The 13,207-nt window shown below is 44.7% G+C and overlaps 1 protein-coding gene across 1 annotated transcript; it reads left to right on the forward strand.

Annotated features, from left to right (window-relative positions):
• Positions 1-1,156: 1,156 nt before the first annotated feature.
• Positions 1,157-7,386, forward strand: RRM2 (ribonucleotide reductase regulatory subunit M2). The gene is made up of 10 exons (XM_054062605.1): positions 1,157-1,285; positions 1,362-1,439; positions 2,444-2,575; positions 2,728-2,844; positions 3,343-3,476; positions 4,542-4,636; positions 5,395-5,528; positions 5,977-6,081; positions 6,217-6,330; positions 6,726-7,386. The coding sequence occupies exons 1-10, from the start codon at positions 1,175-1,177 to the stop codon at positions 6,876-6,878; spliced, it is 1,173 nt and encodes a 390-aa protein (XP_053918580.1). The 5' UTR covers positions 1,157-1,174; the 3' UTR covers positions 6,879-7,386.
• The last annotated feature ends 5,821 nt before the right edge of the window (positions 7,387-13,207 follow it).

Consider the following 13,207-nt stretch of genomic DNA (forward strand, 5'->3'; position numbering starts at 1 on the left):
GATGGGAAGCTCAACATGAGCCGGCAATGTGCGCTCGCAGCCCAGAAAGCCAACTGTGTCCTGGGCTGCACCAAAATAAGCATGGCCAGCAGGGCGAGGGAGGGGATTCTTGCCCCTCTGCTTCATTCTCGTTAAGACACCCCCCCCTTTGGAGTCCTGTGTCCAGTTCTGGAATCCCCAACATAAGAAGGAGATGGAACTGTTTTAACAGGTCTAGAGGAGGCTACAAAGATGATCAGAGGGCTGGAGCACCTCCCATATGAGGACGGGCTGAGAGTTGGGCCTGTTCAGCCTGGAGAAGGCTGCGAGGACCTCATAGCAGCCTTTCAGTGCTTAATGGGGCTCCAGGAAAGCTGGGGAGGGGCTTTGTACAGTGGCGTGGAGTGACAGAACGACGGGGAATGGCTTTAAATCGGGCAGGGGAAGGCTTAGACCAGACATTAAGAAGAATTTCTTCACGATGAGGATGGAGAGGCCGCGGTTCAGGCTGCCCCAAGTGGTAGCTGCCCCATCCCTGGAAGTGTTCAAGGCAGGTTGGATGGGTCTTGGGCAGCCTGATCCAGTGGGAGGTGTCCCTGCCCATGGCAGGGGTGCAGGAACTGGATGGGCTTTGAGGCCCCTTCCAACCCAACCCATTCAATGACTCTATGACTATGACCTTTCCCCGCAGTGCCCCACACTCAGTTCCGCGCCCCCCCCCGCACCATGTGTGGCGGCGGGGGCCGGGCTGCCGCGCTCCCCCCGCCTTTTCCCGCGCTCCGCTGGCGCCAAAACCAAGAGGTGGGACTTGCTGTCCCGCTGCCGCCTTCACAATGGAAGGCGTAGGCGGGGGCCGCTGGGGCGCGACAGCCAATGGGAGCGCGGGACACACAGGGCCCATCAGCCAATGGAAGCGAGGGGGCGGGCTGCGGCGGGAGTGACAGCCAATGGGAGTGCGAGGGCAGAGGCAGGAGGATATCAACCAATGGGAGCGCGGGGGCCGCAGGGGTGCATCAACCAATGGGAGCGCGGGGGCGGGCGGCGGCAGGGGCGTATCAGCCAATGGTCGCGCGGGGGCGGGGGCAGCGCTGGCTGTGATTGGCTGGCCGTGCGTTTTGGCGCCAAGTTCGAAGGTCATATAAAGGGGGCGAGGCGGGGTCCCGCACTGTTGCCGCTCGTTGCCGCCGCTGCTACCATGCTCTCCACTCGCATCCCGCTCGCCGCCCGCCACGACCAGCCCGGCGCAGCGCCCGCCAAGAGCCTCTCGCCTATGAAACACCTGGCGCTGAGCGACAAGGAAAATACGGTGAGCGCCCTTCCCGGGTCCCCCGTCCCCGCCCGCTGTCCCCGGGCGCTCTGACCGTGCCCCTTTCTCCCCGCAGCCCCCCGCGCTCAGCAGCTCCCGTGTCCTGGCCAGCAAAGCGGCCCGAAAGATCTTCCAGGAGAGCGACGGGAAGCCGGTGAGTGCTGCCCACAGCCCCCATTTCCCTGCGGTGGGGCTGGTGCTGAAAATGCCGCCAAATCAACTCACTAACCCTCATTTTGGGATATTAGAAAGCGAATGTTCTTTATTAGGGCTGGGCAACGCGAGGAGTGATCTCTATCCATCGTGTTCAGCCAGACCAGAGCTCCAACAGAATGTATTTCCCACTTACGTGCATGTGTATAAATTCTGCCAGTAATCTTGCACACATTCTATTACTTCCCAAGGTCTAATTTTAATGATTATGAACTTTGCAACAGTCGAATCTCTTGCTAATTTGGGGCTTTGGAGCCAGCTCTGACCTTCCTTTGGAAATGGGGAAAGGCTGTAAACAAAGGGAATCTAAACTAAAGGCTTGTAGTGATAGGACTAGAGGCAATGGGTATAAACTGGAGAAGGGCAGGTTTAGGCTAGACATAAGGAGGAATTTCTTCACTATTAGAGTGATGAGACACTGGCACAGGTTGCCCAGGGAAGTTGTGGCTTCCCCATCCCTGGAAGTGTTCAAGGCAGCCTAATCCAGTGGGAGGTGTCCCTGCCCATGGCAGGGGAGTTGGAACTAAATGGTCTTTAAGGTCCTCTCCAACTCAAACCATTCTATGATTCTACGATCACAGAAGCAGCTACATCTGCTCAGCACAGATCACTGAGCACAAGGTGCTACCATCTCCAAAGAATGAAAACGGTCTGGAAAAACACTGCTTGAAAGAAAACGTGCGATCAGAGGGAAATTCTGTCTAACTTTGAAAAATACAGTTAGTTAGATGAAACTTTTCCCTGCTTTAGCTTAAATCAAAAATATCCCACTTTCTGTAGCAGTAGCTACTTGTAACAAGGTGGGAGCCACCGGTCCCTGCTGGTGCTGCTCCCACGTCCTTTTCCCTTCCTGGGGCACTACCTGCCCCTCCCCCTCCCCCCGCCCCCCCCCGGCTTCCCGCCAAATCCTAGTGTCCTCTCAGCCAGTTCCGTTCTTTACTCCAGGCGCCGCGGGGTGTGGAGGAGGAGCCACTGCTGCGGGAGAACCCCCGCCGCTTTGTCATCTTCCCCATCCAGTACCACGACATCTGGCAGATGTATAAGAAAGCCGAGGCTTCCTTCTGGACGGCGGAGGAGGTGAGGGACGGCTGGGCTTCAGTCCTTCCTGCTGGCTGTGCCCGCTCACAGCTCTTGGGTACCGCCCAGGAACCCAGACCCTGCTGCAGGGCAGCCCAGGGCACCGGTATGGGCTCTTAACTGAGCCCTTTGTCTCCTTATTTATGCTTCAGGTGGATCTTTCCAAGGACATCCAGCACTGGGAGTCCCTGAAACCTGAGGAGAAGTACTTCATTTCTCATGTCCTTGCTTTCTTTGCTGCCAGTGATGGCATTGTCAATGAGAACTTGGTGAGTGTGTAGAAACAATCCTGTCATAAACACTGCTGTATGAAGATAACCAGATAACTACACGTTTGACCCCCTTGCTGGCTGATCTAGCTTGTTTGCTAGATCATGTTGTGGTACAGCGTTATAATGTGTAATGCTGTCTTGGGATAATTAGCAAACTGGGGTTGCTTTTGTAATCCACCTGCTTTCCTGCTCCCCATGGGGCTCTGGGCATTGCTTTACAGTGACAGTTGGCTCAGAGCCTTCATCCTGCTTCTGCCCTTGCTGTGCTCCTCTCCCTAATCAGGGCGATGTAAAACTGAGAAGTTTTCCCATTTCTCTTGGGTCCAAAGAACAAATGACTTAAAGCTGTGAGGGGCTACTGCTCTTCATATAATCCACATCTCTGGAATTAATCTGTATTCTGTGGGTTGAGTAAGAGCTGTTAGACAGCATCAATGCCTCTAACATGCGGCTTAGTTGTAAATGCTCTTGCAAACTCTCGTTTATTTCCTCTAGGTGGAGCGGTTCAGTCAAGAAGTACAGGTCACTGAAGCCCGTTGTTTCTATGGCTTCCAGATTGCCATGGAAAATATACATTCAGAAATGTACAGTCTTCTCATTGACACCTACATTAAAGATTCTAAAGAGAGGTTTGTATTGCTTGATGATGAAAGGTTCAAAACTCTTTAGTGTTGAGACTGAAAAAACGCGTATCGCTCTCCGACTTTCAGGCTACTTTTAGGGTTTAAATGGAGTTTATAGGAAATACCGTTGCTGCTTAGGAGTAGCTTTATTTCAGAATACCTTTTTCTGAAGTGTATGAGCAAGAACTCAGATGAAGAGTGAAACTGAAACCATTTAATGCTGAAATAAGGGAATGAAACTACATAAAAGATGGAGCAGTTAAATAAGGGGATTATGTTAAACTAAGTGCTTATATGGAAAACCCCCATAGAAAAGCTTCTCTGGGAAGGATATCACTTTTATTCAAATATCATCTCAAACCCAGTGCATTTAGTTAACAGTGAATACTTTAATGTACTATGAGCTGTCCTTACTCTTTTAACTATTGTGGGGTGTGGGAAGGCAAACAGTGTGTTTGCTGAAAAGTGGTTTTGGTCTTGATTAAAAAAAAAAGTGAAAAGCTTTCATAGCAAGATGGATCAATTCAAGGGTGGTACCTTAAAACTAAATGCAGGGCTTTGAGCAGTCCTGACTGAGTTACTCTGGTGTTATCTTGTCAGACCAACACCCTGTTGAACAAAATGTCATGTGGTATTGCAATGCTATTTGCAATCTAGGTGTACTTAATTGCTGCTATTTTGTGGAAAGCTGTCCATGTGATTTCTACTCTAAAATGCTCAATTCCTGTAATTGTTTAAGGAAGAACTGCTTATGTGACAGCCCTGGTGTACTGCGACTGGAAAATAGTCTGTTTTTTAAAGCCATGTTAAACACTTGATGAAACAGTACTCCCCTTGATATTGTCATGGGAATTCATGTGAACTGGTGTTGATGTGATGGGTAGATGATGAAAAGGTAGTTTATTGATACAAATAGAACTAGAGTAGTGCAAAATAAGATGGATGAGGATACTTAGTTATCAGGGTGAAGGTGCAGAGCACTTGTAAGTAAACCAGACCTATCTATAGAAGTGAATACTTATTGTACTAGTTCTGCTGATGTCAGATCCTGATGACTTTTATCCTTCTCAGGGAATTTCTTTTTAATGCTATTGAAACATTACCATGTGTTAAAAAGAAGGCTGACTGGGCCTTGCGGTGGATTGGGGACAAGAAAGCAACATACGGTGAGTACATCTATTGGAAGAAACGTGGAATTCCCTAAAACAGATGAGGCAACCAACATTTCTCCAGACTTAATAGTTCACAGAGGTTCTTGTTGTCAGGTGGAGAGTATGTGCTTTCCAGTAGAAAATACTGGTAAAGTTTTGGAGATGAAGAAAATAACTTTCATTTTGCAAACATGCTGCTGATATGAATCTTTGTAAAATTTCTGGCATTTTGAATAATAGGTGGCTCATGTGGTAATCTTCATATGTGTGGCTATACGATCAAATTGTAAATTGCTGTCACAAGTCCAAAACTGTACTGGCCATTTATCTCCAGCAGTCACGTAGAGCTGTAGCTCCTCTGCCTTCCTGATACTGGGTGTCTCGCTTCAAAGGCGAGATAAGGTGGTATAGATAATTATTTCACTAGTATGAAAGCATTCTTCATGGCCAAAGTTCCTTACTTAATGATGAGCAGACACTGACTTATAACAACTGCTGAGGTGGCTGCTCTTTTTCAATGTGCAGTCTTTGAAAAAGGGTGATGGTTAACCTAGGGGAAGGAGCCTTGGCTCTAGCTACTTGGTAGCTACTCTAATTAGTTCCTCTAATATTTTTCAAAATGACCAGAAGCCTTTACTGTAATAGTTCTTAAGGACAGGGTATGGCACATGCAAGGAGAAACTCTTTCATTCTCCTTGGAGTATATGGTTCACTGGCTTATTCACAGCTTCTAGGTATTCTTTGTGATATCATTGTCAATCTTTTCTTAACAGGAGAACGTGTAGTAGCTTTTGCAGCAGTGGAAGGAATCTTCTTTTCTGGCTCTTTTGCATCAATTTTTTGGCTGAAGAAAAGAGGACTAATGCCTGGACTCACCTTTTCTAACGAACTCATCAGTAGAGATGAGGTATGAATCAAATTCTAGCAGTTAAGATGGTAATGTGCCACAGTAGCTCATAGTAAATGGTATTCAGTTGGAGCCTATATTTTGAAACAGGAGTATGTTTAGAAACAGGCAGTCTGTAAAGCTCACTAAAGTGTGTAAGCATGTGTCATCGCAGATCTTGCAGCAGAGAATGAATGAACTTAGTATTTTACTTTCCCTAAAGTAGTTAAAGAGTTATCGCCAACCCCTGCACTCAGTGTACCTTGCCTTTTGGAGTATGTGCAGCTGGTACTCATTGAACTCGCTCATGCCTCCTGTTTAGGCAGAAGGTTTATCTGTGGATAAAACTAAATAACGTGGCAACTGTGAAGATAGTGCCTGGATATTAGGCTGTTTATTCTGTGCTACTGAATCAAGTGGCTCTTTTAAATCGATGTTCCTGAAATAACTCTCTGAAACTTCTTTTCAGGGCTTGCATTGCGATTTTGCCTGCCTCATGTTCAAGCACTTGATACGCAAACCGTCAGAGGAGAGGGTAAAGGAAATCATCATGAATGCTGTTCTCATAGAACAGGTGAGTGTCTGCTCCTTGTATAGCAACTTGATCACTTTTAAGCAGAAAGCTGGGGAGCTGCTGCGTATAAAATAAATGTAGACGATACGGAGTGAATACCACTTTTGGCACATAAAATGCTTCTGTTATCTGCAGGAATTCTTGACGGAAGCATTGCCTGTAAACCTGATTGGCATGAACTGCACTTTAATGAAACAGTACATAGAGTTTGTAGCAGACCGGCTTATGTTGGAACTGGGATTTAACAAGGTAAGGCTCTAATACACTGACTCTTTCTTGGAAAAAGATATTAAGTTTAATCTCCTCCAGAAACCCAATCCTAAAATGGCCGTAGCAATATTGGTATAACTTGTAAATCCTGTTAGTAGTCCCACAGCTAGATCTCGTTTGGAGACCCGCAGAAGGAAAAGCAAAAGGAAGGATGCTAATGAAAAGCAGCTATATGAAAGCTGCTGTGCTTCTGTCTCCTGCAGGTAAAAGGCAGGAACAAATACAGCAAGGAAGGCTTGGGGCAGAGTTTTTTGTTCACTACATAGTAAGCCTGCTGATGTTGTCATGAGACTCCTTCCAGCTGATCTCTAAAGCTCTCAAGTATTCAGGATGTGAGCACGTGTAGTCACTCTTGAATTACCTTTGTGTTTCAGATCTACAAAGCAGAGAATCCTTTTGACTTCATGGAAAACATCTCTCTGGAAGGCAAGACCAATTTCTTTGAGAAGCGAGTAGGTGAATATCAGAGGATGGGAGTAATGTCGAACCCTGCAGACAACTCTTTCACCCTGGATGCAGAATTTTAAATGGACTGAGACCATATTAGTTAGTGTGGGTGCTCCCCTGTTTACAGGGTAACATTAAATCTATTGAGTCACAGTGTGACTTGATTCCTCTACTAAAATCCCACTCTTGAAAAATGTGGTGATATTGGTGCTTTTTAGGAGGCTAGTGTAGCTCCAGCAGTAAAAGCCCTTATTAGACTTTGCCAGTGGTGTTCATAGGATGTTTAGATGAATCTGTTACAACAAATCCTACTTCATTTTGCATCTCCTGGAAGATGGGAGGTTATGGGCGGTGACCACTAGCTTCTGCTGTTCTCACCGTAATCAAAGGAGCAGTTGAGAAGTTCTAATTTTAAATTTGCTGGATACTCTACAGGAAACTTCTGGAGGCAGCTACATGACCTCACTGCTTTCTTAGCAGGTTTTAAGTTTATCTTTTTTTTATTATTGTTTTAATAGTTTGTATATAAACCTGGCACTTTAAAGTAAATGTCTTGTCATACTCAACAATTGTAAAATAAAAGTCTAAATAGACTTTTGGAACCTAATCTTTCATGACTTGTGCTTCTTTCTGGGTATGTAACTTAAAAATGGTGCTGTGAAATCAACCTATGTTGATTTTTTTTTTTTTTTTTTTAAATTTATTGAAGAACAAGGAAGAAGCTTGGTATGGAAGGTGAAGAACTTCAGTTGGATGTTCTGGTTACTGGAAAATAACTGGCTTCTGTACTTAACTGTCTTTTCTCTAATATCTGGGAACAGAATTCTGTAGGATAGTAATAAATACCTGATTGGATTCAGTGTTGTATGGGCTTCAGAGCTCCACTGGGCAAAGCTATGTGTTAATTTTCTTCTGAGTTGCAGACTTTCCAAGGAGATTTGGAGGAAATAGCTGCTTAGTCGTGTGGTTAGTAGATAGCAAGGGAAATTGCCATGCCTAGCGCTGATTTTCAGATTGTGCGAAGCGGGTGGTGTTTCAGTGTAAACTCATGTTATTCAGGCTGGAGCAGTATTCTTAGCCTCTACATCATGGAATTCAGTTTTGGTTTTAACGCATAACAGCAAAAAGCTGCTACAACATTCCCCACTAAACATGGAACAAGAGGAATGAGTATGCTTAATGTAACTTAAAAGGGCGTATGGTCTGTCGAAAAGTTCCCTATGGTCTCAGAGCAAATGATCTGTGATGAGATTAAATAACAGTGGGATAGACTGAAGCTAGTGCCTGCCTTGGTGTGCAAAAAGTTCAAAAGTCTAACACCTACCTATCAAGGTCTGTCCTGTGAGCGTGTGCTGGTCTCAACTATAGTCTACTTAGACTTTACTAAAGCCTTTGATCCAGTTTCCCACAGCATTCTGGATAAACTTATTTGTGGCCTGGACAGGTCTATTCTTTGCTAGGTAAAAAACTGGCTGGTGGGCCAGGTCCAGAGGTGGTGCGTGGAGTTAAATCCAGTCCGAGGCTGGTCACAAGCAGTGTTTCCCCCAGGGCTCAGAAAAGCTCTGAAGTGGGATCTGGACAGACTGGATTAATGGGCTGAGGCCAAATGTATGGGGTTTAACAAGGCCAAATAGCAGGTCCTGTGCTTGGGGCGCAGCAACCCCATGCAATGTGGCAGGACTGGGGAAGAGTGGCTGGAAAGCTGCTTGGTGGGAAAGAACCTGTGAGTGTTGGTCAACAGGTGCCTGAACGTGAGCCAGCAGTGCCCCAGGTGGCCAAGAAGGCCAATAGCATCTTGGCTTGTATCAGAAATGGTTTGGCCAGCAAGAGAAGGGGAGTGATTGTGCCCCTATTCTTGTTGCTGGTGAGGCCACACGTCAGATCTTGTGTTCAGTTTTGGGCCCCTCGGTACAAGAAGGACATGGAAGTTCCGGGGCATGCCCAGAGAGGGGTGACAAAGCTGTTGAAAGGTCTGGAACTTGGAGTCTTATGGGACCTGGGACTGTTTAGTCCGCAGAAAAGGAGGCTATGGGGAGACCTTGTAAGCTCCCTACAGCTACCTGAAAGGAGATTGCAGGGAGGTGGGTGCTGGTCTCCCCTCCCAAGTAAGGAGTGATAGGATGAGAGGAAATGGCTTCAAGTTGCATCAGGGGAAGCTTAGGCTAAATAGTAGTAGATATTACTTCACTGAAAGGCTGGTGAAGCACTGGAACAGGCTGCCCCGGGATGTGGTTGAGTTGCTGTGCCTGAAGGTACTTAAATGACATTTAGATGCCACGCTTAGGGATGTATGTGGTTTAGTGGTGGACTTCGCAGTGTTAAGGGTTGGAATCAATGTTCTTAAAGGTATTTTCCAACCGAAATGATTCTGTGATATGGAAAATAAACTTTACAGAGCCTAAAGCATTTCCTTGAAGGGGAAGAATGCTAGAATTTACTTCATTGTGCTGCACATATGTATGAGAGAGACTTCTTTGACAGATGCTGCCTTGGTATAAAATTAACCAACTTGCTGGTCTTTGCTCCTTTGGCCTTGATTTCACTGAAGATGATGGCATTTGACTGCTCTTCCCCTGGGATTGTGAAGCTAGCAGGATGTGCACATTTCCAAGCCTATCTTAGGAAGGAAAAATATAAATAATTAAAAAAATCCTAAGCCATAGAGACTGGAATTCAAAGTAGAAGATACAAGACTGTTAACAGATGGCTCTCTCTAGTGCCCCTGCAGCATGGATGCTGGTAACAGGTCAGTGATTTCAGCGGTCCGAGAAAAATCTGTTAGGAACCAGTTAGGGACATGTTAAGTGGATAGCCAGACATCTTTTTGAAGCACTGAAACTTCCAGGTTGCTTTTAGTTACGCAGCTTTCTGGCTAAATATCAGCATTTTGTTGTCAGCAAACTGGGCTTGTTCTTTGCTTCTCTTAGCAGTCAAATCTGACGAGAACTCATGGCGTGGGGCCATGTTGTTTGGAGCATAAATGAGACACTAATAATGTACTGAGATCATTTTGATTTAAGCATGATGTAGTATCGTTCACTTTATATTCAGATCTTTTAATTTATACTCTTTATAAGGAGAAAAAGGGTAAGAATTCTCTATTCCATGAGAAGGGTCTCACTGTATCATAGCTGTGTCTTCTCAATTGATTCTAAGTATGTGCCAAGGATCGATACGTGGAAATGATTAGGGTGGAAAGCTTTAATTTGTTATCCTCTGTTCTGTGAGAGAAAAACAGGGACAGTATTTTCAACATAATATACAGGGAGTGCTTGAAATGGATGTGTGATGGCCAAGGAATCTATCTGTAATGGTAGGTTGGAGGAAGAATGTTCATTAGCAAAGCGTTGCTCTTACAGGGTAATAGATACAGCAGACGTGAACGCATTAGAGATAGATTAGATAGGAATTAGAAGTGATTCAACAAGAGAATGAGACTTACCATGGCTGGTATTAATCTTATCCTGGTGCCGCTAATGTCTAAATGCCTGCTTAGTTTTGGTTTATGTACTTGCTATAATGCAAACCAGTTTTTAATGGATAGGCTGAAGAAAAGCGATGCATCAGGTCCTGCCTATTTTAATTCTCAGTTCTCGCAGAGATTTAAATGTCTTCCTGTTTCTTACTTTGCACAGACCCCGTCCAAGCCTTGATAAATTACTTGTTTACTGAAAACGGATTACTTTCCAATTCAACTGAGATGCCAGTTGTTTTGACACTTGATCCTCTTAAGCATTGAGGACATAACAATCTTTAAATTCTTTCCAAAACATAAACTAATGTTCTGAAAAATAAGTTTCAGTAAAAATTTAACTGACCCTTTGGAATATGTTTTGAAATGGAGATTGGAGAACCAGGAGAGACTTGAAGAAAAGTGATGCAAGTGCTGATTTTTTTTTATCTGTCTATGAATCGGAACAGCTGTCTGGTAGGGGTTCTGGCACAGTAATTGCCGCAAGTGAAAAGCGATTAGGCTAGCAGAGGAAAAAAATGCTGAGGGTAAGTAAAACCGGATATATTTAGTGGTGCAATACTCTGATGTCTGTTGTTAATTTATGCAGAACTGATCCCTAGCTAGCCCTCATTTTTTATTGCTGTTAATTTTAACAACTTTTAATAGCAGAAGATAAAATGGAAGAACACTAACCTCAGGCATAGTTTCTCTTGTTGTATTTATTTCCTACTGTAGTTGCTTTGAAACAGTTGTATGGGGTCTACTAGGAAACCTTCCATAACTCTTAATTGACACAATTTGACTTCAAGTTACTCGTCAGATGTTGAAAACCTTAGGCAATGTGGAGGAGTAAGAGCAGCAACCTAATGTCAGCCTTGTCCTCAGGAAGCAACTGCAACATTAGTGTAATGACAAAAGGAAAATCCCCAGATTTCTCAAATTTCCTGGAGTGATTACAGCGGTTTGAGCCCAGAAGAGGTCAGAACAGTTGCAGCTGCTCATGCCGGCAGTGTAACACAGCCAGCCTGCAAATCTGAAGGCACATTAGCAGTCTGGTGCCATCGCTGAAGGGTAACCACTTATTCCACACCAGTCAATAATCGGGAACTTTGCCTGGCAGACAGCAGTAAATGAAGAGGGTTGTGCTCATTCAAAACCTACTTTTCGCTGTTGGCCATGGCTCATTTTATTTTAAGTTGTTGATTACCTCTTGGTGCTTTGGCCTCTCTTTTTGTACATAGTGAATTATGGGAAGTAAATGCCTTCATCAGGAAGGATCTGAGAGTTACGGAGAGCTAAGTCTTGTGTTCTGTTTGCTGTTAGACAGCAAACAAATCAAGCTAGGCTTTTTTTTTTGTTAGGAATTCATCCCTTGGGAATGTTATGGAGATTCAATGATCTGTATAGCACAGATAGTTGTTTGGTTTTTGTGGTGAAACAGTCTTTATGTGAAGAATGGCTGAAAGATCAAGTTGACAGAAAATATCTGAAATGTGTCAGATAGCAGTTTTGCTTCTGAAGATATGCCCATTTGATCTTGGAAGTAATAATAATATTGCAGCTTTCTGAGCCTGCAGAGAAATACTTAACTCCCTTTAGAGTGTATCATGGACCTCAACGAGATCTTACTGACATCATTGATCAGCAGGAAAATGGTATTGCTTGGCCATCTGCTGTTATAAGTAGCTGTGGGACACTGGGTGGGATGGAGAAGCACCACTTTTCATTCCCACATCTGGGTCTTACTGGGTATCAGCTAAGAAGCCTGGGATGGCATCATGATCCAGAGGATTAAGCCAAGCAAATGGCAAATCCCAGGTCACTGACTGGCCGCCAGAGCTGTGGCTTTGGCTCCTGGCTTTATGTTTCTCCCCCACCATACCAGGCTTCTGAATCTGCTGGGTAAAAGACTTTGAAGGTGAGAGCTTCATGCTCTGGAAGAATGAGTTGTGTTGAAGCCCTCCCTGCTGTGGATGCTTATCCTCTTTCTGCAAGTAGAAATCCTGAGATGTGTTGGGGCGAAGGAATTTAAAATTAATACCTTTTCTTCCCCCTGCTGCTATTAATTTTCTAAACTCAAAAAATATATAGAAAAATACTGTAGTGGAACAGTTTTGCAATTCTTTTTGATAACGAAATCCCTCTTCTGCTTTTTCCTTGGTTGTAATTTAGTGTGTGGTTCATGCCACAGGCAACACTGCTTTGTTCATCAGGCGAAGATTACAGTGAATTACTAGGAGATGCTTAAGCTATGCAGCACTTGGGAGCACTTGCGTGATGCAAGCACTTGAGTTGAGGTTTTTATTTTTGGCCTAAGGGTGAAGACTCCAGTGTTGGATACACATTGGCTCTTATGAGACGCAGACTGGGGGAAGAAAAGCATCCCAGGCCATTTTCTGCTATCAGTTATTGGCAAGTAGTTTATTTCAAAGCATTGTAGGATTTACCTTGAAGTAGAGAGAAGCCTGCAATTCTTAGATGTTTGGAACTTGGTAGTGCAAATGGATTGTCAGGTAACTAAGACATCTCATGTCATCTAGAAGAACTGTGGGGTAAATAATACAGTCAGTCATTTAAAGAATGAGGTGTTTGTCCTCAGAGGAAGGTGCTTGCAGGTATTTTTTGCAGACGGAGCAGTAATTAAGCAAACCAGTTCTTGCAGTAGAAGTGTGCCCTGAATATGTTCCCAGAAAATGCGTACCTCCAAGATCCCTGGCTTCACAGGTGCTATTTGGGCTAGAGCACCAGGAAGGACAGTGGAGTGACTTTCTTCTATTCGTTTCAAAGTCCTTCATGATGCTCACCTGCACCTTTGACCACTTACACAGCCCTCTATTTTATATTTTGCTGGTTTCTCTGACACCTTCAGCTACATTGTCAGGGTTTCCTGTCATTCTTCTATGTGGCAGCTGCCCACCTTGCTTGTCCTTTTAGCTGTCATAATCCAGCTACTAG

Source organism: Cuculus canorus, chromosome 3, assembly GCF_017976375.1.
Source record: "Cuculus canorus isolate bCucCan1 chromosome 3, bCucCan1.pri, whole genome shotgun sequence".
Classification (NCBI taxonomy): Eukaryota; Metazoa; Chordata; class Aves; order Cuculiformes; family Cuculidae; genus Cuculus; species Cuculus canorus.